This window comes from Lasioglossum baleicum, chromosome 6 (genome assembly GCF_051020765.1).
Source record: "Lasioglossum baleicum chromosome 6, iyLasBale1, whole genome shotgun sequence".
NCBI classification, from domain to species: domain Eukaryota; kingdom Metazoa; phylum Arthropoda; class Insecta; order Hymenoptera; family Halictidae; genus Lasioglossum; species Lasioglossum baleicum.
In genome coordinates, this window is record NC_134934.1 from 17,266,413 (window position 1) to 17,289,845 (window position 23,433).

Genomic DNA, 23,433 nt, shown 5'->3' on the forward strand with positions numbered 1-23,433 from the left:
CACCATTTTGAATTATCTTGTGACGTCAGTTGTGGGCAGATACGCCGTTATCTTTGAAACACGATTTCCTACTGGCTCGCCACTCGATGACATTTTGTGGTCGTGAACAAAAATGAATACTATTGGATGCATCGTAGAGTAGTGAAATTAGTTGAAATAAAAACGTGATGCTAACAAGAAAAAGCTATTCTTTATAAGAATCCGTGTATAGTTGACAACACCCTAATTTTCTAATAACATATTTAGTCATCTCTAGTCATCTCAAGATACACTCATTATGGTAATTTGTAAACTTATAAAATTTTAGCTCTCTGATGATAAACTGATAAATAAAGATTGTATATGATTCAATATTATTGTATATGTTGTATATTGTTGTATATCTATAAATAATCTATATAGCATAAAGTACCAAACGTATAGGAATTTTATATATGTAGCTTTCCTATCCTTACTTCTGAATTTTATAAAAAGTTACCAAACACCGGTTTCGCGCGGAACGATATTTCTCATTATCAGTCTTGTGAAGTATTTACATATAACAAAGACACATATGTCCAATTATCGGGATGCATCCGTGAGAATAATTTGTTATATATACTTCACATGAATATATTCCTATTTATTAACGAAATTTTTTATTGAATTAACAATGTATGTCAATTACAGGAATCCTGCTTTATAAGAGAAGTCTACTGCAATAGTTTTAATGTTACCTTCATTTATAAAAAGGCGACATTTTAATTATTGTAACTACTCGGGAAATTCAAATTGAACAAAATGGAAAAATACCAGTCTATGAGAACATTTATATCGGCAGTTTTAGAATATACCAAGCATCCAAGTGAAACAACTGCCTCAGTTTTACAACGAAATCTTGGTGTAAGTTACAACTGATTTTTATTCATATATCTCAAATACTATAATTTTTAAACTAAATTATTGACATGGAAACGTTAAAGAAAAGGTAATAGTAAAACATTTAATAAAGTAATAATAACGGAGTAATAATATTTAGAAACATAAAATGATTACGAACATGAATTGCTTTTCACAATAAAAATTCATGTTTAATAGGTAATAAGCGTTTCGTTGGATTTAAGCATATTTGACCCTGGAACCAGTGTAGCCGCAGAGTTTTACGTTAGTCTACACGAGCTTATGAATTCTTTGGCATCTAGGAGTACCTTAATTTGGAGTGCAGTTGATGTTTTACAAAATGCCTGTCGTAATGCAGCTGCTAGGCAAGCTCTTATACACACTTATAAATTTGCACCCATACTGGCAAGACTATTGGAGGTACGGATGAATAAGCTGATATAGAAGAAACACGCATAATGAAGTCAAAAATATATGTATTTCGATGTGTATTTTCATTTAAAGATTTTTTAGGCTAACTTAACGACTGAGAAAAGAATAAGAGTACTAAAATTACTTCAAGAATTAACGTATGGAATAAAAATTTCTTGGCAGGAAGCACATTTACCTTACCTAATATCGATATTGACACAATGGGTAACACAATCCAAAGAAGAAGACATTATCGCTCTTTCGCTTGGTATACTAGTGAACCTTTGTTACAAAAATCTTCCAGCAGTATATACCTTAATGAGAACGATCGACACAAAAGCATTTATAAGGACATTGCTGAGACTGCAACACCATAGCGTTAACACCAGTGTACAGTGTTGCAAACTTTTAATTATATTAGAGCATACGAACACGAACATCTCGGAAAAATACATTTTAGATTTTGCTGGTGTTACATTTAACAGTATTATTAACGCAATGAAACAAAGAGACGTTCTGCTGCTCAGACATATTACAGACTTCTTCAGTGATGTTGGGCAAAACGCACATTCTCATGCTATACTACTTACGTATACACAGTAAGTTATCGAACAACGTATATATGCTTTAAAATTTCGTTTGTCATACTAATTCAGTTTCGTTTGTTAATTAGATATGGCAAGGACGTTGCAAATGTATTGTCCACATTAGAAGATAATGCAGATCCAGAATGTGTTGCCCTAATCATGGAATTTTTAGCATCCTTAGTAAAACTAAAATTATCTGACTTGGTATTTTTGTATCCGTTATGTGTGAAAACAGCTATGACATGGGTGCCCGTAGATCAGGTGTGTTGTAATTTGAAAATGTGATTTCTTTCATGCGTTAATATCTGACTATAAGTAGATAACGTTTATTCGATTAAACTAGGTATGTTCAAAAGCATTGACCTTAATTAGAGTCACTGTAATCGACGCACGGCGCACTAAAACATCCTCTGAAGTATTAGCAGAACTAGATGCTTCTGTCTTAATGCTTATCATCAATTCAGAGAAAAGTGGAATTCAAAATACACAGGAATTGAGTTTAGAAACAGAAACAAGACTAGCAGAGTTAATGCAGCTATTTCAAGAAATGGTTAAAACTCCTGCACTTAGGACCAAAGTTATGCAATCTTTGAGTGAACAAACAGTATACAAATTATTGAGTCCATTGCTGGATTCTGAAACATGTACAACTGATGATTTTCCTGGAAATTACATACAGGTACTGCTTCTCTTTAATATGTAATACTACCGTGGTAGTCCTAGATTCTAGATATAGATAGATGATTATTAATTGAAGATACAATTTTCCAGAATCTTAATACAAATCTAACTATTCACGCATTGGCTTTAACAGCTGATTTGGCAGCTCATAATTCCAACTGGCTAACGTTATATTCCGAGTTACTTCGAAAAAGACAAATTCAAATGACAATGGCACATGCATTATTTATTGGCGATGCTGATGTCAAACAGAAAGTTTTACAGTTGACATCAACCGTAGGATTTCCTCAGGAATGGTAGGAGTCATGTATAATATAAGAACCTCTGACAAAAAAATTATAATTCAAGTGGAACTACCATTATATTTCACTATTAATGAGAATAGGTCACAGCATACATTTTCGTCTTCGTTTTAGATTCTTAAAAAGCGAAAATTAACATTGGTAACTATGGTGCTGTAACCTTGTCTTTAAAATTACTTAAGTTCTATAATAAATCATTTTAATCATAACTGTAAACACATCAATTACATTTCATGTTTTTCCGTGATAAGTGTTTCCGCGGTGGCGCTCTGTATGAAACAGCTGGAACCTCTGATATTGGTACAAAATACTTCCGGCATGGTAGCAAGTATTGGAAGTAAGGTGTCCAGCAATTCTAATAGCGAAATGGCTCCACTTTTTTCTTTTGCACAAGAAGAACGTCTTGACGCTTTCTTAGCAAAATTAGAAGAAGCTCATGAGTTAAACCAAATGAGTGACATTACTACATCAGCAGTCATGGAATTGTACGAATACAAGGTACAACATTCTACATGTTGTACTTTATTTCCTTAAAAGCAACGTATACTTTGTACTTACTTCTCTTTTTTTAAGTTAGCAGCAATGAGACATGCAGAACGTGCAATGCAATCCAGTTTAGAAGCAGCAAATAATCACGGCATTAGTTTGCAACATAGACTTGCACAAGTAGTGGCTGAGTCAAGCCGATTACATCAAATGCTATATGACACACAACAATGTTTGGAAGGGGTAAAATCTACATTAACTGTAAAAGTTGCTGAAGCTGAGGAACAATGTAAAAAAGCAGTGGCCGTTAAGAATCAGGTTGATATGCTTTACAGTAAATTGAATTCGTACAATTGTAGAAATGGAAAATTTGCTTGAAAATATAAGGAATAACTTTTCTTGTAGGAAATCGAAGGGTTAAAGAAGATAGTAAATAAAAAATCTGCGAACGTTGAACATCAAAATATATTAATATCACAGTACAAGCATGAATTAGAAAGCAGTATTAATCGGACCGAGGCATTAATTAAAAAAATAAAAGAATTGGAAGCGGAATGCGCGAATGGAAATGCAAGAACTACAGAAGTGGTCAATAAGAATCATGAGCTGAGTAAAGTTCTTCATAAAATGCAAGATCAACTTAATAAGAAGGAGCAGGTATGTATATGTATAGAATGTAGAAGTTGAAATATTGTTGGAGCAGTTTTATTATTGTTTAATTTTCAACAGGTGATAGAATCGAAGCATACGGAAATACAGACCAATCAAAAAGATATTTCTGCACTGAAGCAAGAAACACAACAGCTATTGCAATTAGTACATTCACATGAACAGACTATTGCAGAGAGAGAGGGAAGCCTCAGCAAGTTGAGAGCAGAATTGACGGATTTAAGCCGCATGAGGGATATGATTTTCGAACTTACTGCCAAGAAAAAAGAAGACTTGAACACAAGCTAACACCTATTGTGTCTTTTTTTAAAATGCAATTAATTCTTGAAAAAGCACTTTGATAGCAATATTTGAAAAAATATCTTATTTGTACCACATTTTTCTTCTATATATTTTTAACAAATTTAAAATTTACAAAAAATACATTGCATTATACTATTATATGTATACTTCTACATATGTATTCTATGTATATCAAAGAACCAGCAGCTGGTTATACGGTTCTTTTTGTAAATATAAGTTTTGTCGTTTATATGAGTTGCGTCTTATTTCCATACGCAGTTACGATTTTATATTAACGTAAGAGAAGATACAGAAATGTTGATCATGCCGATCATAGCGTGATTCTACACCCTCGGTTTGGTGGAAATTGATATTAGAAAGGTGCTGCAACAAAAGGTCAACAATTTGTTTCGCTGCATTGCATTGTGATCGTCACAAAAAAGTGCAAAAAGAACCATGGGTCAAAACACAATTGCTTTCTTAGAGAATGATGGTAAAGTTTTTTCATTATCAAACTGATATTTATTTATATTATATTTTTATTCCCTAATGAGATGGAATTTATATAACATGCTATTGATGAAGCCGTTGGAAATTATTCCTCGGCGCGTAAAATATATTGAAAATATAATGCAAATAAAATCGGCTCGATAACGAACGAAACTTTACCATAATTTTTTCAGAGAACGGTGTAAGTTTTGAACCCATGGTTCTTTTTGTACTTTTTATCCTCGTGACATGCAGAACTGATATTCAAGGCGAAGGCAATGTCGAGCCACCGTTCTTACATCAATTTGCAGCAAATCGAGGGTGTAGAATCACTCTACGATAGTCACGACATAATAATTTCTCTACACCCTGTACATGAAGTAGATATAGGTACAATGATCATTTTTCTCTTTCATTTAATACGTTTTGTAGAATAGTTTACCTTATGCGTGCGAACAATTCTACCAATTGAATATAATTATTTGAATCTTGAGTAAAATTAAATATTCACATATTTGATGTCTTATTTTTTATTTTTCTCTCCATTTTAAAAAACATAGTGACATCATCTAAACTAAATTACTTCTAAATCATTATATGAATAATGATTTCATTGATGTCTATGGGTTCCCATTATAAAAGTACTCTATTGACGTAGTCGTATTTTATATACAGTAAGTACGTCAGTTTTGTTGATATTCTTATCTTTCTTATACAGGAATTTTTTCATTACTACTTTAAAAATGTATATGCACCATATCTTGCTGTTATCACCAAAAGTGGAAAGATGAAATTTATATTCCGCATAAAAGATATTTCACCATGTACACCGTATGTATACGATCATGTACGTATAAGAGTGCATACCAATCAGAGATATCTCTAACACCTTTCACTGTTATAAAAACTAAAATATAGTCCATTTACGAGTCATATCTCTGCTTTATGCCAATCATATTTCGACAATTGTTTTTAGTCGTATATAAAGTTCCTACATATAAACAAGCATATCGATTTTTTTAATGTTTCTTGTATATAATTATAAAAAATACTTGCAATAATTTACGCTTCTTCGTCGCACGATTAAAGTAAATTATATAAATTACTTTCTCTACAGTTAAGGTAACATTTATTTTATTCCAATCTAGTTGTTAAGAAATTGCAATGAATACGAATAGTTAAACATCATCGTCAAAAACTATATTATATTGTCATGTGAATAGCTTCTTTGGAATGTCAAATGCAGAGTTTGCAATACTTTGTCAACATAGTATAAAAATTGTATAATTAATCGTTAAATAGGAATGTTAATATGACAGATTACTTAGCAAGAAGAATAAATTTGCAGCTAAATTTCATCATTACTTAATTGAAAGTGATAATGAACATTAATGACACGAATAAATTTGATCAGTCCAAAGCCTCTTTGTTCACAAGCAAATCGAAACAAAAAATTTGTGCTTATCCAACCGAAATGGTTAGTGTTTTCTTGAGTACTTAAAATGGAGTAAGCGCTACTCTGTCTAATGATAAATTATTTTCCATATTGAATATTTCACGTCTAAGAAAACTTTGTCATCAACTGCTACCTTTACTCCATGGTTGTTCCTTAGCAGATGCAAAGATTAAGTAAACACAGTTGGTTGCCATGTTTATACCTGCTGCCATCCAGAATACTGTATGCCATCGTGCTAGCGTTTCCTGTAGAAATTAATTTCCAGTACATATAATTATGTTGAACATTTTCTGTAAAAAATATGCATTTAATCATGTAACAATATACTAACATGTCCTTGAACTATTCTTCCAATAACATATGGTGCTAAAAATCCACAAGCATTGGATACAGCATTTGTAAGTCCGTAAAGAGTTCCTGCATATCGTGGTGCCAAAGCAATATGATTCATTTGGTTTCCAGAATAGACTGCACCCTGCAAGGAACCTAATCCAGCTAGCATCATCATTACAGTCATGCGATCGCATTCAGCCCAGATAGCACCGATAAAACTGAGGCTGGGTCCTAACGAAGCCACTGTATTCCACAACTTGAACGATGCTAAAGGAGATATAAGCTGACGGGCAAGAAGGGCATCTGCAAAACTTGATATACCGAGACCGACCAACCAAGAGCTTAAATAAGGTAGTGCCGACAGAAATGCATCCTGTTGAACATCGAAATGCAAAATTTTATCCATATATGTTGGCAACTCAGTTAAAAGAGTATAAAATGCCCATGCTTGTCCACATTGTGTTATCGCTATAGCCCATATGGGTAGTGATGTGAATATCGATGACCAAGGTACTGCTGCATCATTTTCCTGTTTTTATACAAAATTCGATTAGGGTATATTTAATAGGAAAATCAATATACAGTTTAAGTAATTAAAAGTAACAATGAACCTCATCCTTTTTTTCCACACTAGCTTCGATATATGCTCTTTCCAGGGGATCGATTCTTGTATGCAATGCTGGTGTATCGAACACAAAAATTAGCCAAAATGCATACCATATAATGCCAAGTCCTCCAAACAAATAAAACGCAAGTGGCCATCCACCCCAAAGTTCTAACGAACACAACCATCCACTCACTGGTAATGATATAACAGTACCAAAATTGGATCCTACATCGAATCAATTGTAATTACTAATTACTTATCATTGTAAACCAATAATACAAATCCATAATGAATATTTAATGTTAATATTAATATTAACATTAAGCCTACCGTATAATACAAGAAATATTGAAACTAAGACAGTACCTGCATATACTACAGCAGCAAATTTACTTCTCTCTAAAGGAGGTACCCAGTGTGCTAACATACTATGCATTGCGGGGAATGTTACACCCTATTTCAAAAATAATCAACTATTACATTATTATATTTTCAGATTAATTAGGTATTTCTTGTCTTTGAAGGAAGGTTTTACCTCTGTGAATCCTTCTGCTGCTCGTACAGCTAAAAATGGTGCCAATCCTGCGTACGCTGCAAATGGACTAATTACAGTCAATACTGCAGTTAGGAATATACCTAATCCATAAATTAGCTTTCCTCCATATTTTTCAGCCATTCTGCCACCTGGTACATTCGTAATCACATAGCCAACAAAGAAAGCACCTAATATAATACCTTGGGTTTTTTCGTCCCAAGCGAACTCTCCTGCACTCTGTCATTTGAAACAGAATTTAAAGAACATATTAATTGAAAAAACAGATTTGTTTCAAAATGTATATTAATGTATACAGGGTCTGTCCGGAAAGTAATGCGACCACATTTAAAAAAAAAATCTATTAAACATATGGGTACAAACCTTTAAATATCTTCAAAGTAGGAGCCTTGGACGTCGACACATTTTTTCCAGTGCGATTTCCATGCTTTGTATGCTCCCTGGAAGGCGTTTTTTGGAACCTCTCGTAGTACCCTCGTCACAGCCTCTTTGACACGTTCCACACTTTCAAAATGGCATCCTTTTAGCACATTTTTAATTTTTGGAAACAAGAAGAAGTCGACGCAAGACAAGTCAGGACTGTACGGGGGTTGAAGAAGTGTTGTGATCCAACTAAGAAGTACCGTTTACTGTTTTCCCCGTAATCTATGGTAAAGTTTTGGTTGGAAGTGCTCGATGAGGCTGCGACAAGGGTACTACGAAAGGCTCCAGATAACGCCTTTCAGAGAGCATACGAAGCATAGAAATCACGCTGGAAAAATGTGTCGATGCCCAAGGATCCTACTTTGAAGAATTTTAAAGGTTTGTACTCATATGTTCGCATATGAGTTCCAAAAATGTGGTCGCATTACTTTCCGGACTGACCCTGTATTCATATACAATATACAGGAACAACGAGATAATGATAAAGGATGTAGATTTGTAATGTGCATTAATGTGCTTAGGTCATATCAATAGTGATAAAACTATGAGTAATATGTACGATAATGGAATCACATTTAACGTTGACATTTGATCTGTATCAACATTACATGTATCAAATATACCATACTATGGATTCAGATTATAGATGAATTAAGTATTTTTCAAAAAAATATAACGTTTAACACTAGAATCAGACTAGAATCATTAAATATTGGAAAAGTTTGCTAGGACTCACTGGAATAAATGTCCCGTTAATTGGCTTCTCTTTGCAAACATCGGTAGTATCGTTATCATTGCTATGCGGTATAGCCGTCTGATTAACCATTGAAACAATGGCAACAGATAGGTTTACTCTCATGGCATATACTAAAGCAAACCCTAGGAATCCTAAAAATCCTAATGTATACCGTGCTTTTATACATGATTCTGTATCTGCTGGTAAATCGGGTAGAGAAACTGAAAAAAAATTACATGATTCAATGTAATCGTTTGTATAATTCATAATAATTATAATAATTACAATCATTATGTAGTCACATATTGTTGATGTGTACAGTCTAAATATGACTAATAGTAGACACAACGTGAAACACTAATTGAAACTTGAGAACTATGTATGATAAATAAGAGATATGGTGGCAGTTTTTAAATACATTATGTAGTAAAACCAAAAAATCAAAAGTTGCAACACATTTTATGTGCATTTGACGTCACCGTTTTTATCTATAAATATTAAGATTTTGTTTACTTGATAAACGTTCAAACAACAAGTTATTAAAAATGTATAATAATTTTTATTAACCTAACGTATCCTCCGATAATACACTGTAAGATCTCTGGCTCTTTTTCATGTTCAACATCTAATACCGCGAATTTAATAACACTGTCTAAATATTGCGAAACTTTCTACTCGCATACTGCACTATATGAAAAGTTAAAAGTATAAAACATAATCGTAATGCATGTTGTTAAAAAGAAAATAACCATGAAATGTGAAGAAAATTCAAATACCATCAATAAATTGAATTCAGACGAAGAAACGCACCGGAAACTCTAACAAATGACAATGCCATAGATTACTCGCGCATCCTTCTGTCAGGCTTTTGTTTCCAAACAAATGTCTGCTCATGATTCGCAAGTAACATCGTTAAAATGATAAAAATATATAAAAAAATAACTTTTCGCAGGAAAAATTATATGTAGAGATAAATGAAGGAATAGAAAATAAATAACAGACCTTTTTCTAAGGAATCATTAATGCATAGAGGCTGGTCATCTCTCGAGACATTAGGATCTAGCACTGACATGTTGCTTCTGTACTATCTTACAGAAATGAAACACTTTTACAATAATACGGCCGTTGCCCAGGCATCGAAATTAGATTTACGTTTTGCGAAATTGCGGTTTGTTGCTTCGTGACATCGATATAATCCAATATAATCATACGAATCGTTGATATTTCAAACAGAAATTTAATTTGAATTGCGGAATGCTTACGATCTGCACCGTCGTCTGCTGTCAGACGTTAGACTGGCGCGAATTACTGCGCACTCACGTCATTCGAAACTAACACTTATTAAACTCCATTGTGTACTTATTCACGTACGAGCGCGCAGGCGCATTGATTTTCTTTAACTTTCTACAATTACAGAATCAGGTACGTAATAACATGTAGCCCCGAAACAAATGCATTTAGTGGGTAAATACATATGGGTTGTAATGCGAAAAGCGGTACCCTTGTATTTATCACCTTCGGGGTAGCAGAAGAAGGGCTGGAGAAGGGCGCTAGTCCTAAGGAGCACGGTTTCAGTGAGTATTCCTCTGCTTATCAGAATTAGAGGCGAGTCTCACATTACCTGACCGCACAAGATCAGAGGCCAGGTATGCAGAAATACATTTTCGATATTAGGAAGCATCAACATTTATTAACAACATTGCAACTCATGACTGCACAAACAAAAGAGACGACAAGAGGGAGCGTGCGTGACGACTTTATAATATTATGTAATAGAATATACTTCTTTGTTCTGTAACTTAAAAAATTTATGTTTGAGAAATCGCATTTATACTCTCTAAAATCTTAGTTCACAGGAATACAAGAAATTGTAAAAATAGTTTTTAGCGCTAAAGGCATTTATTGTAACATATATCAATAATTTAACAACAATGCAAATGCATTTACATCCTCTTATTGCCTATTTTAAAGACTTCCTTTTTCTATACAAACGATTTCTTACTCTAAACTATTGTATTCATATACTTATTAATAATGTTTGGTGTTTAAAAGACGTTCACGAACATTATAAATTACATAAATTTTACTAATTGTTTGAACAGCTGTTCAATAAGAGTAGTATCTAATAATTTCTCTGTTATTACAAATTTTTATTGTTTTTAAATACAAGGCATTAAGATCACCTATAAGCATATCATTATTTTAATACAATATCTATGTAAATATATAAAGAAATCACTACATATGTCGTATAGGTATCTGCTCAACTGTGACAATATTAAAGTGTAATCATACTTAAAGCACAATTACTTGTTATATAACTTTCACGAAATAAACGGTACAATGCACAAAGCCATTTTCTTAAATAACCATTTAAGTACCATTTTGTATTTTATTCAAGGAATTTAAAACAAAATGTAACTATAAATAATATTTAAGTTGTAAAATAATATTAATAAAATATGATACATAAGTACATAAAATACACTAATTAAAACGCAAGAAAAAAAATTAATACAATGCATAGAATGGAATTATGAACATTTAATAGTCTAAATTGCAATGTTTCAATATTTTTACATTTTCACAAACACAATTAAAACCGGATGAATATAAAATTGGATCTTTTTTAAGTTTGTAAGATTTCTATTAAAATTTTCCTTTATTATTTTAAGGATGTCTTTATTATTATTTTTTGTCATACTATGTGGAAAGTTGTTACGTCTTTTTACGATTTCAACAACCTCACATACACATACTTAAGTATTAAACTGTATATAATTTCTTAATATAATTTCTATGTAGCTAAAAAATGGTAAAGGTAATTAAAGCTTTGCAGAAATTTGTCAAAAATTTTTTCAAATAGTTTGTAATTTATAATAACAAACACCATAAACCTTCACTAAAGTACAATCTGCATCAAATTTGAAATTTATTAGGTGAGTAATAAGTTCGTTCATCTTAGCGGCGTATATACACTTCGATAAGTGCTATTTACTTCAAACTATTCTTACATTGGCCATTGTGAGGGATATATAAAATATGTTTATATTTTCGAATATGAAAAGTGATTGAAAGTCACTTACAAAAAAAACATTTTTTTATATATGTAGTACTGATCCTATTACTGAGCGTACTATTAAAAAAATACATAACAAATTTAAATAATGTAGATTTCATGTTGGAAGGCGTAGAACAAAAGTTGTAGACCAATGAAGATTGATGTTGATCAAATAGTAAGTATTCATAAACCGCGTTTAACAATACAAAATTGGTAATGCTTAATACTTTTGTAAACAAACACGAACAAACTTGTTACTTAATCTAATATATATTATATGGTTCTTATTCTGTATGGATTGAAGATTGTATGTTGTGTTGAAACACCTTTTTTACTGCTACAAAAAACGTTCATACCTCCCAATCAACATATAATATAAAAAAAATGATCCAACTTCAATTTAAAAATTAGACATATCTGACACAGTTGTTTTTAAGTGCTTACTAACTGGCGTTTGTATCTAAATATTAATAACATCTATGAACAATTGCTGTATTATTAGCGTCTACTTTACGGATGATAAAGTATTTAGTCGATATATAACTGAGACATCTATGTGTGAATATACAGTATGTTCAACTATACGTGTGTCGAACAGTTTAGGTGATTACACAAAACAATTTACGACGAAAAAGAAGAATAATGTAATGGACATTGTTTTCAACATATTAACGAATTAATTTTTAATTTCAAGATATATTCGAAAATTTCTCTAATCCATCAATAGTGGCACTCATCGGTCAAGTCAGGAAGAACGCATATAGTGATATACCATGTAAAAGATAAAAACAGAGAACTGACGCACTTATTGCTATTAATCGACTTTAACTGTTAACAACTTGAAAATAAAACAATTAGAATCTGGCTTGTAGAATTATCTGAATCGTTTCTTAAAATATTTCGCACACGTAGTTGAACACTTTGTAAATATAGAATGATGAAAGGAACGTCATACCATGACAATGAAGGTCAACGTATACTAAATATTCTTTGGTGATAAAAATAAATAACATCTGAAAATGATTAAAATAATCATCAATTATATGAAAAAAATGATTCATAATAAAGATTTGAAATATTCTAATCTAGAAATACAATGTTAAATTCCAATAAGGAAATGATTACTATAACATTCCAAATAATCACAGAAAGTATAGTATATATATATATATATATATATATATATATATATATATATTGAACTATTCCACTAGCCAATTCGGTAACAGTTGATAGTTACCGTTAATTGTTAAAGTGAAGATCTTTAAACAGAACAAAACAAAATAGCACCTAATAAATAAAATAATTTCATAATTGTCGACATACAATTATTAATAAAATACTTTTAGAATCATTGTATAGAGTAAATTGGAGAAAAGTCGTAGAACTTGTATCAATATACAGTAGTCCCCAATTCATCAAAATTGTAGTATATATACACATGATGTAAAGAATGTTTCAAGCACTCTACAAACTCCTTATTAAGAGTCAGATTTCATTGTCAAAGTAAAATCCACTAAAAATGCTACCAGAGCATTAACTGTGGAATATTGCGTTACATTTATACAAAATATTTCTTCAACTAATAATCGTTTAATATACGCATATTCCGATTACCATGTTGTTGTAGAAGGAACACAAGACCCCACTGTAAAATCTTTGTACTGAGAGAATACACAGATCTGAAAAATATCCAAAATCAGACTAGGAAATTTACAGCAAAAGTATTTAAACCAACCTTGTCTTTTAATCGTTGACAAAGCTGCAATGCTATGGTGAGCAATACTAGAGCTTCGTTTAACCAGGGTACGCTGCATTCTGCTTGTTGTGTCTCATACTTAACACTACCATGTGAATTTTCTAGCTGATATACTGCCAGAACCAGCTTATAACTTTGTATATAAAAACTTATAGCCAAATTTTCAGGAAGATTTGGATTTAAAGATTTCTGAGAACATGTGTAACATTTGAAGTTGAGTTCTATTAGGTTGTTGCATATGAAATGTCCGATTTTAGAATGCGACTTTTAGAGAACATTTCGATCAAGAAATAACGTTACAGTCTATAGGTTTATTATATAAAACTTCGTAGTAAAAAGCTAATCCTTAACACTAAACGTACCACGACCAGTCACATGACCGGTTCTAGATTATGTTATTTCACAATTAACAGAATTGTAAAGATGCTTTCATAAGAAATGATTTAATAAATATTTTTATTAGAGCACATATTATAATAAGAACTGCACAAAGTCTAAATAAATTAGTTCTTGTAATTTTTATAAGGCAACCACGTGCATGTTGCTTTTATAGCTCGGTACGTTTAATCTTAATATCCTATGTTTAATTTTAATTTAGATGTATAATTTTACTTTTAAATAAAGTTTATTAATGTCAACCAACGCGACTGTTGTGCATTCCTTTTATATGTCTGGAAAAATAACTTGTATGTGATTTTTGGTCAAAATGTGCTGATTAATTAACTTACTAGTTGTTGATGGTAATAAAAAGGACTACAAAATCAAAATAACAATCTTATAAATAAAAACGTGAATGACCGTAATATCTTACTTTTACCGTAATACAATCAAGAAACTTGAAATTTGGTCAAAATTGCGTTTGTTTAATGTCATTGCTAAAAATCGGACATTTCATAAGCAACACACACAACCTAATATAATTTTACATTTACGAGCAGCTCAGATGTATTTACTTACCATATTCCGGCTTTTAATGAGATCGTCGATTGTCTTCTTCCTAGGAACAATTAAACTTGTTCGACTACGTTGAAGGCAGCCCAATATATTTCCTAATACGTGCATAACTTCATCTGATGTTTTGAAAGGATAATGACGATCGACATTGTCTATGTGTGCAATAGCTTGTTGCAAGTGATTGGCAGCATCTTGTATTTGCTGCAGTTTCCATGGATGTTCATTTTGTATACTTGTTCTCATATTAACATTTTGTTGACGTTGGACTTTAAAGTTAACTTCCTATGAAGAACTCCGTTTTAATTGAAACGAGTTGTGAATTTAGTTGAATTTAGTTAAATTTAGTTGACTATGGATTAAAAATATTATCAGTACTTACTGCATTTGTTATACTATCTCCAGTTAAAACAGCTACACATTTTACTTGATCATGAGGAGCGGCAAATATAAATCTGTCCGTTTTATTATGTTGATCGTTGCCGAATAGGGCCAATGGAAATCTTTGCGCACATTCCTATAATATAATATATCAAACAATAGTATTCTTAATTCATTACTAGTAACATAAAAGAAGCATTCTTCGAAACATACCATTAAAATGTTCCTCAGCTGCGACAAAGAAGAATGAACTTCTTCGTGAAGAACCCATTCAAACTCCATTTGCTGAAAAATTTTTTCGATTAGTTCTTCAGACTATGGAAGCACTTTCAATTCAATGTTGTAAAATATTTTCAATAAAAAATGAATTTTATTTCACTGTTGAAGATGTGCCCAGGAAAATCATCTATAACATCTTCAAATCGAAACACGAGGACATGAAATTTTGAGCATAAATTAAAGAAACAATAAACAATGTAATAGTGTACCAAAGATAACATAACCAAGAAGAAGCAGTTCATCAAAATGGACGGATGCAAGTCGAATAGTTAAATGATAGATAAGGTATACTATCATCATGTATCGCGAAACGACGAGGTCGCCTAAGTGATTAGATAAACGGTAGGCAAAGACAAATAGCTTACGAGATTGTGCGCCTCCTCCTTCTCGCTGTCAGCCATTTTTCCCCTCCGGCTCTTGTCACCACTTGCTTCGCTACTTATACAACACTGTGTCTTATTTCAGTATTATTTTATACAACTTCTTTCCTCTGGTTTCTGTGATTTTCTTAAGCGTCACATTTGTTACTAATTTCATACACGATCTCAGTTATTGTTTGATGCCAAAAGATAAATTTCGTCATCTTTTTCGGTGCGAATTTCTTTGATCTTGAGTAGATAAATCGTTATTGTAAGATATATTTCAATTGTAGGTAATCTAAAATCTGTGGAAATTGGCAAAGTAATTCAGACAGAGCAGCACAAATAAGAATTATTAAAGGTGAGATTATACCTTTTCTTCTATTATACCATTATATTTAGTAAAGTTTGACAACTTCTATTCTAAAGAAGAAAATATATATACGTATACAATATAGATGCACTTATTTATAGATCTGCAGCAAGGAGATCATTTAATAATGCGTTATCATTTCATGTTATATGCACAATACTAAATTACATCAAGTTATTCTCAAAGTTCATATTCGTATTAGCTTTATCTATTTTTAGCAAAGCGTACTTTTTTCAAATACATGATATATCAATAATAAATATTATTAATTTTTTATATAATTGGAGTGCGAACACTAATAGTAGAATAAATTTTCGGAATAATTGAATCAATTAGGACTGTGAGTAAAAAGATTTATAATCATCCTGTTCAATCAAACAAAATTTTATTTCAGAATTAAATATTTTATATTTTACTATACAAAATGGCTTTGAAGTTGTACTACGATCTTTTGTCTCAACCAAGTAGAGCTGTGTATATATTTTTAAAAGCATGCAATATACCATTTGAGAAAAAATTAATAAATTTGGGAAAAATGGAACATCTCAGTTCAGATTATCAGAAGATCAATCCGCTTCAAAAAGTTCCTAGTATTCAACATAATGATATCAGTATAATTGAAAGGTATATAAGACATATGTACATATAAAATAAGCGGACCCTACACGGTCAATCGGAATGACAGTCACGTCGAAGATTGACATTCGGATTGATCGTGAAAGATTAATACTGACGGACTGATGAAATGGACTGACGGATTTCCAGATATTTGGAAATATTCCTTCATGATTGAAGTAAGGATTGACAGTCTGACTGTTCAATCAGACCGTCATTCCTGATTGACCGTGTAGGGTCCGCTATACATATCGAAAAACAAAAGAAGGCACCGATTATAATTTGTTGTAGTGTTGCAATTTTGAGATATCTCTGTAAAGAATTTACTGTGGCTAATCATTGGTATCCAAAAGATTCAAAGGCCCAGGCGAAAGTCGATGAATACCTTGAATGGCAACATTTGAATACTAGACTCCACTGTGCTTCATATTTTCAAAAAAAGGTGTTGAAAAATATTCCAGTTTATCTGTACATATTTATAAAATGTTACGAAACACATAATTACCCTTTTAAACATTTATTATAGTATTTAATACCAATGATAACTGGTAAACCAACACCACCTGAAGTGATTGCAAAATACGAAAAGCATCTGATCAACTGTCTTGATCTACTAGAAAACATTTGGTTAAAAGACAAGGCTTTTCTGACAGGTTCTGAAGTGAGTATTGCCGATCTTCTTGGGTCATGTGAGGTGGAGCAAGTTCGTAAGTAATCAGTGCAAAAGTTTGCACGTTTTCTTAGATGCAATTATTATTCGCTATACGTACACTAATGTATAATGAAAAATTGTTTATTGAACACAGGTATAGCTGGATGTAATCCTTGTGAAGGCAGACCTCGCTTAGCAACTTGGATGACAAAAGTTGCACAGATTACAAACCCCTATTATCAAGAGGCCCATGTCTTCTTAGAATTGCTTGCAAACAAGGCAAAAGAAGATAAAATAAAAAGCAAGATTTAACAATCTTATTTTGATATCAGGATGGGTTGATACAAATTTTAACTGACTTTATATAATTTGTCAAGGGAATTGTGGATTGTTGGATATTATTAAGACATAATGTTAAACTGAATCTAGACAGACATCATATTTACTCTGTCTTTACTTATTATTTTATAATGGTTGTTTTTTACAAAGTTTATACATATAAACAAATTTTTTATAAATTTTATATAAATATACCCACTTGTTAAGGAGTAATTAAATTCTGATTATTCTATTGGGTTGGAAAGAAAGTTCGTACCGTTTTCAAATTAAGAATCGAAGATAAAATTAAGGTATTTATGCAATAACGCGAGAAGTTACCTCGAAAATGGCAAAAAAATAATAGAACAGAATGGAAAATATGTTATTGAATAAATTTTTATGAATAAATATCTGAATTTTAGCTTTCAATTTTAATTTACAAGCGCTACGAATTTTCGTTCCAACCCAATATGATTCCTCACAGAAGTAGTTTTTAATTTACTATATCACGATATTATATCTCGATTCTTGCGCAGTATTAGGCGGTGTGGTCGTTGGATGAATATGAACAGGCAAATCCCAAATCATTGTTTCAACATCTAAGGTTAACGGACCTTGCCAGTTAATTGTACTTTCATTGGGCATATCTATTAGTTTAGAAGTTGTGACAAATTCAAAATGTAATCTCCATTTAAGTGTCATTAAATCAGTAGTAAAGTCTGGTGTCACATGTAAAGGTATAGGCAATACTAAATGCGAGTATTTTAAGCCCATGCACATTTCGTGATGTTTGTTGTAACTGACTAACGTTGGAGTTGCTGTTTTTCCTCGCCTGTATTCTTCCGATATATGTTCTTCTGATTGCAGTGCAACCGAGACTTGTGCACATGAAACCGTGGCATTTGAAAAATCAAATGTTCCAACTATATCCTCCCCTAGTTTATACGAGTTTTTAAAGAGGCAGAATCTTACGACTCGTCCACGTCCATTCGTGATGTTATAAAAATTTGGACTACGCCTAGCAGTCAAATTCTATATACACACAATAACAAAAAGCATTAATTAACGTTAAATACTTACACAGTAATGTGCAACTTTTGTTTAGAACGAACCTGGAGAGTTTGTAATGCAACATCTAATGGTGTTTCCCTATGTTGCGTTTCCATGAATGGATTATTGGGACTTAAATCAATGCTATCATTGCAGGCAGTTACTTCTGGTAATTCTGTTAAAATTACAATATTATTTTTACATTGCTCTTAAGCTACAGCAATGTCAGAAGTAAACAAATATTACCACTTAAAGAAAGTACTCTGAATGGAACCCGAAGCAGTTTTATAGCTGTATTAACTCGTTGTGTTCCTACAGTAATCTTATACGAATACTTCACTGCATGTCCTCTGTAAGATGGAGGTGCATCACTTGGAATTATTTCTCGATATATATCTGTAAAACTGAAATGTATACTCTCCGTACCTCATACAGGGTGTTCAACCAAAACATGAAGAACTATACTGTATATTTCTTATCTTTTATGATATTTTGAAATATAAAAGACATTAATTTAAAATGGTTTCAAAAAAGAAACAAAGAATCATTTACACAAAATTATCACATTTTATAAAAGTACATACATTCTTGGATTTTTATGAAATTGTTTGGGCTTACTTAGAATAGAAGTCGGTGCAGAAACAAAAATTTGGTAATTAGTTCCTTGTTAATTTAGCAGAATACCCTGTGCAATAGACTTGGATTTCATTTAAAGACTTACATGTTTTGTTTTCACCTGGTGACAATCTTAAGTCACAAAATAAAATCTTGGGCTTGGTATTAAGTACTACATGACCATTATCTTGTTGCCATGGCGCAAATGTTGTATCTGTAAGACATTTGTTAATGCTACTACTTAATGAAGACCAACTAGATAATTGAAAAGTAGAATTACTATAAATCTCATTTATCTTACTTGCATTAATTGCTCCTAACCAAGCTGTAGTGTTCAATTTCTCGGAAAATACAATTTTGCTATTTGTAGAACATTGACAATGAACTTGTGCACTGGCCCATGCAAGACTTTCGAAAATATCACTAAAACGTTATGTAATATATATGAACAATCTCAACTATTTTATTTAAAATAAATTAATTATATACCTGTGACTTTGAGATATTTGGTGGCTGGGATTTGGTGGATTACTGAATGTAACTAAACATTCTATGACCTCTCCAGAAAAGTATACAGGACCCCTAATTAATTTTGCTGTTACCTCGATCATAATTTTCGTTATTATTATTCCTTTATAATATTACTGACTTCAATATTCTTTCTTTGATAGTAATATTTTATTCGTCTACACGATGTGAATCAAGTATAAGAATACTTTATCAAAGTTGATAATCCTGAAAATTATAAATTACCAGTAACATCTATCGTGACTCGAAAATAGTTAAGAAAACTGAACTTTAAAGCCCACTAAATATAGCCTCTGAAGTGTTCACTTATTCAGGTAAATCTCTTAAGATTGGAGCAAAACATACCAACAATGATGACATATAATTAAACTCCCATTAGTCTATTTTGCTCTTCAAAGAACTGTTTCTGCTAGTAACAAATTTGACAAATAATTTTAAAAAATGCTTTCTCCTCATAAGCAAAATGATTCATTAGTTATTTACAGCTGAAAATACAAAGTAGAACACAATTATTATTCCAAATTTTACAAGGTTCTTTTTTTAGTCTTCAATTCAACTCTTTGGTCCTCAAAAAAATCACATGATTTTGTCAATTTTGCTTCAATATTAAGTAGGATAGACACTGCTGAACATAATACAATATCATTGTACAAGGTGTTCATTTCTTTTAATACAAGATGATGAAATCTCATACTATAAATTAGATTTGAGTTTTATAATATGTATTTCGTTTTATAAAAAACAAACTTTGAAACATTTGAAAGATATTCATATCTAAATAGATATGATATGTATATGAAATACATATTATAAAACTCAAATCTAATTTATAGTAGGAGATTTCATAATAAATAATTTTCTAATTAAATACATTGTTCAAAGTAGCATTATAATGTATGTAAATGTATGTACCTATGTAAATAAATAGTAAATACTGGATCTTCTCATACTAACCTTCGCTGACGTTGTTCAAGATTTTACATACTGTGAATGTGCATATAATGTTTTGAAGATTACCCAGTTGTGATATTTTGAATTAAGTCTTAGTAATGTTCGAAGTAATGACAATGACTGATCTCTTTGATTTTTGCAGCCATTATTTCGAAAATATGCCTAGTTCGTTCGAAACGTCAGATCCTTCTTCATAACAATAATTGACAATAATACAGTAGTGTCAAGTAGTGTTGTTAGATTGGGCGGGTTGCACGCGCATGCGCGACCAAATGCAGGTATGTTTGTGCATCCTGCAGTTCTAAGTCCTAAGCAACGTCCGGAATGCTTCAAAACATGCAACACTATGTAAGTACCTTGGCCTTTGTGGGTAATACCGAACAACTGTAATTGCTCTTCCCCAAAAACCCTGCGCATCTCGGATCTTTCTATAAAAAAAACATTTTGCGAAATTATGACCAAGGTACCCCAACTTTGTACTTCACTGACGCTAGAATCGTCACGCATGCGCGTACAATACGCCCAATATAACACAGTCTCGGGATTTGTTAAAATGTATATTTCTTATTTATAATTCCCGTCTGGCTTGATGTTGAGTTGTACTACTGAAATTCGTGCTCCGAGCACTACGGTCGCCACGGGGAGAAATCCCCTTAGACCATATATTATGGTCTAAGGCCTAAGGAAATCCCCGACGTAAGCACTCTCATATCCTCCCTATGTATAGGACGCAGCGTTCCAAGATAACGGAGTACATACAGTACATATCTATCTGGTGCCCACAAGTCTGCCTACGTAGTATTTACGTTAATTTTACAAGATAGAAAATTTAAAAAACAGAAATATAATAAAAAGATAACTGTAGAAAATATATTTTAAGAATGTACATTACGGTTATATTAACAGAAATGTTTATTACAAATATGTTACAAGTAAATTATTCTAGCATACACTGAAAACATCTTATTACTTACAAACAATATGAATATATCCATGTTATATGTATACACATATAACCTAGTCAGCCAAGCCTGCCTCGAGCAGAAATCGAGCTCATCTGCCGGGCAGAATCTAGGACCGAGCGGGCAGCATTGTGCCCGAGCAGCTTCTGCCGGGCAGATGCCCGGTCTTTCTGCCAGCAGAAAGCGCTACTTATGCGCGCGTAGATGCCCGTCTAAAATCGAGCATTTTGCGTTTTATATAAAAATTAATGATTTATTTACATGAAGTTTGGCAGAAAATCTATTTTTTATATGTAGTGATGTACTTCAGTCCGTACATCTTTTATTTTCAATCATCAAAACCAGCATACATTATTTTATTAAAAACTTTGGCAACCATATATTATAAAATTCTCGTTAATCAAATTATTTGTGATCATAAAGTATCCACTATAGTTCAGAAAGATGGGGTGTAACTTTGAATTTTCAAGAGGCGGCGGTACGGGCGTAGCAGAAGCAATTGGAAATTGGGGATTTTCTAATGACAGAGTATCAAGTTCTGGCCAAGAACTGAAATGTTTAAGATATCTATCGGAGAAAATGGCTTGTTTGTACGATTAATTCTATCATTTTATTTGAGAACGATGCCTGTCGCTTTTTCACGGAATTTAATGAATGTAATAATTTTTTAATGAATTCGTAATTATATGCGTATTTCCAGAAAAAAGACGAAACCAATGATGTGTGTAAAATACGACTGCAGATATGATCCAGAAGCTTGGTCGGTAAAACCTAGTCCTGAAGAGTGTAAACCAGCTTGGAACGTTCCTATGAAGAGACCACTGATTACGTATAGTTCTACCGCGGAAATACTTTTAAGTTCCAATTTGAATAGCATTGGAACAGATTTATTATATGTCATACCAGGCCGAAGTTATGTACTACAGGGTGTACGTAAAAGTATTTTTTATATTTGGTTATACTTAAAATTCATCCTGTATTATTGTTTCCAAATATTAGTCTTCACTTTTCTGTAGTTTTATTTTTATTTTAACCCTTTGCACTCGGAACTATTTTAACTCGAAAATTAAACATTTCTTCCTACCTAGAATATTTCCATTCCCTGTGATTTTTTAAATTTTATGGATATGAAATTGGTATAATACCTCATACAATACTTAAATGTTTAGTAATTGTTTAAATGCCAAAATATTTAATAATGTAAACAATTTTTAATGGTGACTTGGTTTTTGGAGTCACCATTCGAGTGCTAAGGGTTAAACATTCAGCTATAGGGTGAACAGTATGTATACATGCTGTGTTAGTTCTACGCGATTGGATATCTTAAGATTTTCGATTAGATTGCATAAATCTTCTAGTTTTTCCACTTATTTTGATTTTCACAGACGGACAAGTGGTACCGAGGAAAACCAATTTGCTGCCCACAACCAATCTGTTCTACGCCAGACTATTCGAAAATGTGTTGTTAGTGACGATGTAACTCCGTATTTCAAAATAAACTCCGTCTTTTAGATTGTGAAATAAGAAATTGTACTTTAATGATTATTGACCGGTGATTATTGCATAATTGTGAAAAAACATTTTTTAATGGAACCTTCAATAGCAACATCAATTTTCACTGTGAACTAATAACAAATCACCCTCAATAATGTCACCTAATAGTTTCATTTAAGATTGCAATGTAA

At 32.0% G+C, this 23,433-nt stretch overlaps 6 protein-coding genes across 17 annotated transcripts; 3 read left to right on the forward strand and 3 right to left on the reverse strand.

The window, feature by feature from the left end:
• Positions 1 to 33: 33 nt before the first annotated feature.
• On the forward strand, positions 34 to 7,444 carry LOC143209438 (uncharacterized). Of its 2 annotated transcripts, none has more exons than XM_076425059.1 (11): positions 34 to 280; positions 670 to 882; positions 1,078 to 1,299; positions 1,393 to 1,889; positions 1,964 to 2,138; positions 2,221 to 2,556; positions 2,649 to 2,854; positions 3,112 to 3,358; positions 3,434 to 3,664; positions 3,752 to 4,003; positions 4,076 to 7,444. In XM_076425059.1, the coding sequence occupies exons 2-11, from the start codon at positions 781 to 783 to the stop codon at positions 4,301 to 4,303; spliced, it is 2,496 nt and encodes an 831-aa protein (XP_076281174.1). In that variant the 5' UTR covers positions 34 to 280; positions 670 to 780; the 3' UTR covers positions 4,304 to 7,444. The 2 variants fall into 2 exon arrangements, with proteins under 2 accessions (XP_076281174.1, XP_076281173.1); XM_076425058.1 differs by lacking the exon at positions 34 to 280 and adding an exon at positions 444 to 577.
• Positions 5,188 to 10,214, reverse strand: Mfs10 (major facilitator superfamily transporter 10). 2 transcript variants are annotated; one of them, XM_076425068.1, is made up of 7 exons: positions 9,897 to 10,214; positions 8,895 to 9,115; positions 7,718 to 7,954; positions 7,549 to 7,636; positions 7,187 to 7,407; positions 6,574 to 7,104; positions 5,188 to 6,487 (listed from the first exon to the last, which is right to left on the reverse strand). In XM_076425068.1, exons 1-7 carry the CDS (start codon positions 9,964 to 9,966, stop codon positions 6,365 to 6,367), a joined length of 1,491 nt encoding a protein of 496 aa, XP_076281183.1. In that variant the 5' UTR covers positions 9,967 to 10,214; the 3' UTR covers positions 5,188 to 6,364. The 2 variants fall into 2 exon arrangements, with proteins under 2 accessions (XP_076281183.1, XP_076281184.1); XM_076425069.1 differs by lacking the exon at positions 9,897 to 10,214 and adding an exon at positions 9,462 to 9,622.
• Positions 10,215 to 10,318: 104 nt separating this feature from the next.
• LOC143209457 (glutathione S-transferase theta-1) lies at positions 10,319 to 17,881 on the forward strand. Of its 5 annotated transcripts, none has more exons than XM_076425097.1 (7): positions 10,319 to 10,468; positions 15,434 to 15,667; positions 15,978 to 16,045; positions 16,452 to 16,681; positions 16,964 to 17,114; positions 17,199 to 17,379; positions 17,479 to 17,881. In XM_076425097.1, the coding sequence occupies exons 4-7, from the start codon at positions 16,482 to 16,484 to the stop codon at positions 17,634 to 17,636; spliced, it is 690 nt and encodes a 229-aa protein (XP_076281212.1). In that variant the 5' UTR covers positions 10,319 to 10,468; positions 15,434 to 15,667; positions 15,978 to 16,045; positions 16,452 to 16,481; the 3' UTR covers positions 17,637 to 17,881. The 5 variants fall into 5 exon arrangements, with proteins under 5 accessions (XP_076281212.1, XP_076281215.1, XP_076281214.1 ...); XM_076425100.1 differs by having other exon boundaries at positions 15,434 to 15,610; XM_076425099.1 differs by lacking the exon at positions 10,319 to 10,468 and having other exon boundaries at positions 15,428 to 15,667.
• On the reverse strand, positions 10,775 to 15,881 carry Rogdi (rogdi atypical leucine zipper). Of its 2 annotated transcripts, none has more exons than XM_076425094.1 (6): positions 15,691 to 15,881; positions 15,260 to 15,331; positions 15,048 to 15,182; positions 14,672 to 14,950; positions 13,694 to 13,903; positions 10,775 to 13,637 (listed from the first exon to the last, which is right to left on the reverse strand). In XM_076425094.1, exons 1-6 carry the CDS (start codon positions 15,724 to 15,726, stop codon positions 13,569 to 13,571), a joined length of 801 nt encoding a protein of 266 aa, XP_076281209.1. In that variant the 5' UTR covers positions 15,727 to 15,881; the 3' UTR covers positions 10,775 to 13,568. The 2 variants fall into 2 exon arrangements, with proteins under 2 accessions (XP_076281209.1, XP_076281210.1); XM_076425095.1 differs by lacking the exon at positions 15,691 to 15,881 and adding an exon at positions 15,535 to 15,666.
• LOC143209451 (RAB6A-GEF complex partner protein 2) lies at positions 17,739 to 20,931 on the reverse strand. 3 transcript variants are annotated; one of them, XM_076425084.1, is made up of 8 exons: positions 20,790 to 20,931; positions 20,181 to 20,320; positions 19,797 to 20,042; positions 19,609 to 19,730; positions 19,414 to 19,521; positions 18,939 to 19,088; positions 18,755 to 18,867; positions 17,739 to 18,674 (listed from the first exon to the last, which is right to left on the reverse strand). In XM_076425084.1, the coding sequence occupies exons 3-8, from the start codon at positions 19,916 to 19,918 to the stop codon at positions 18,144 to 18,146; spliced, it is 1,146 nt and encodes a 381-aa protein (XP_076281199.1). In that variant the 5' UTR covers positions 19,919 to 20,042; positions 20,181 to 20,320; positions 20,790 to 20,931; the 3' UTR covers positions 17,739 to 18,143. The 3 variants fall into 3 exon arrangements, with proteins under 3 accessions (XP_076281199.1, XP_076281200.1, XP_076281198.1); XM_076425085.1 differs by lacking the exon at positions 20,181 to 20,320 and having other exon boundaries at positions 18,942 to 19,088; positions 20,790 to 20,930; XM_076425083.1 differs by lacking the exon at positions 20,181 to 20,320 and having other exon boundaries at positions 20,790 to 20,930.
• A 65-nt stretch (positions 20,932 to 20,996) lies between these two features.
• Positions 20,997 to 23,299, forward strand: LOC143209461 (uncharacterized). 3 transcript variants are annotated; one of them, XM_076425112.1, is made up of 4 exons: positions 20,997 to 21,134; positions 22,219 to 22,338; positions 22,449 to 22,677; positions 23,134 to 23,299. In XM_076425112.1, exons 1-4 carry the CDS (start codon positions 21,067 to 21,069, stop codon positions 23,215 to 23,217), a joined length of 501 nt encoding a protein of 166 aa, XP_076281227.1. In that variant the 5' UTR covers positions 20,997 to 21,066; the 3' UTR covers positions 23,218 to 23,299. The 3 variants fall into 3 exon arrangements, with proteins under 3 accessions (XP_076281227.1, XP_076281229.1, XP_076281228.1); XM_076425114.1 differs by lacking the exon at positions 22,219 to 22,338; XM_076425113.1 differs by lacking the exon at positions 20,997 to 21,134 and having other exon boundaries at positions 21,495 to 22,338.
• Positions 23,300 to 23,433: the final 134 nt, after the last annotated feature.

Excerpts from the sequence above, each read along its gene's own strand:
- LOC143209438 (XM_076425059.1), top strand. The coding sequence starts at position 781 with ATGGAAAAATACCAGTCTATGAGAACATTTATATCGGCAGTTTTAGAA. Across the intron at positions 883-1,077 it reads TTTTACAACGAAATCTTGGT|GTAATAAGCGTTTCGTTGGA; the intron begins GTAAGTTACAAC and ends CATGTTTAATAG. Across the intron at positions 3,665-3,751 it reads CAGTGGCCGTTAAGAATCAG|GAAATCGAAGGGTTAAAGAA; the intron begins GTTGATATGCTT and ends CTTTTCTTGTAG.
- Mfs10 (XM_076425068.1), bottom strand. The coding sequence starts at position 9,966 with ATGTCAGTGCTAGATCCTAATGTCTCGAGAGATGACCAGCCTCTATGC. Across the intron at positions 9,116-9,896 it reads TAATGATTCCTTAGAAAAAG|TTTCTCTACCCGATTTACCA; the intron begins GTCTGTTATTTA and ends ATTTTTTTTCAG. Across the intron at positions 7,105-7,186 it reads GTGTGGAAAAAAAGGATGAG|GAAAATGATGCAGCAGTACC; the intron begins GTTCATTGTTAC and ends GTATAAAAACAG.
- Rogdi (XM_076425094.1), bottom strand. The coding sequence starts at position 15,726 with ATGGCTGACAGCGAGAAGGAGGAGGCGCACAATCTC. Across the intron at positions 14,951-15,047 it reads GAGATAGTATAACAAATGCA|GAAGTTAACTTTAAAGTCCA; the intron begins GTAAGTACTGAT and ends AGTTCTTCATAG. Across the intron at positions 13,904-14,671 it reads TCATTAAAAGCCGGAATATG|AAATCTTTAAATCCAAATCT; the intron begins GTAAGTAAATAC and ends ACATGTTCTCAG.
- LOC143209457 (XM_076425097.1), top strand. The coding sequence starts at position 16,482 with ATGGCTTTGAAGTTGTACTACGATCTTTTGTCTCAACCAAGTAGAGCT. Across the intron at positions 16,682-16,963 it reads GATATCAGTATAATTGAAAG|TGTTGCAATTTTGAGATATC; the intron begins GTATATAAGACA and ends AATTTGTTGTAG. Across the intron at positions 17,115-17,198 it reads CTTCATATTTTCAAAAAAAG|TATTTAATACCAATGATAAC; the intron begins GTGTTGAAAAAT and ends CATTTATTATAG.
- LOC143209451 (XM_076425084.1), bottom strand. The coding sequence starts at position 19,918 with ATGATCGAGGTAACAGCAAAATTAATTAGGGGTCCTGTATACTTTTCT. Across the intron at positions 19,089-19,413 it reads ACCAGGTGAAAACAAAACAT|ATATATATCGAGAAATAATT; the intron begins GTAAGTCTTTAA and ends TCAGTTTTACAG. Across the intron at positions 18,868-18,938 it reads CAGAGTACTTTCTTTAAGTG|AATTACCAGAAGTAACTGCC; the intron begins GTAATATTTGTT and ends TAATTTTAACAG.
- LOC143209461 (XM_076425112.1), top strand. The coding sequence starts at position 21,067 with ATGTTTGTGCATCCTGCAGTTCTAAGTCCTAAGCAACGTCCGGAATGC. Across the intron at positions 21,135-22,218 it reads TTCAAAACATGCAACACTAT|AGGCGGCGGTACGGGCGTAG; the intron begins GTAAGTACCTTG and ends TGAATTTTCAAG. Across the intron at positions 22,678-23,133 it reads GAAGTTATGTACTACAGGGT|ACGGACAAGTGGTACCGAGG; the intron begins GTACGTAAAAGT and ends TGATTTTCACAG.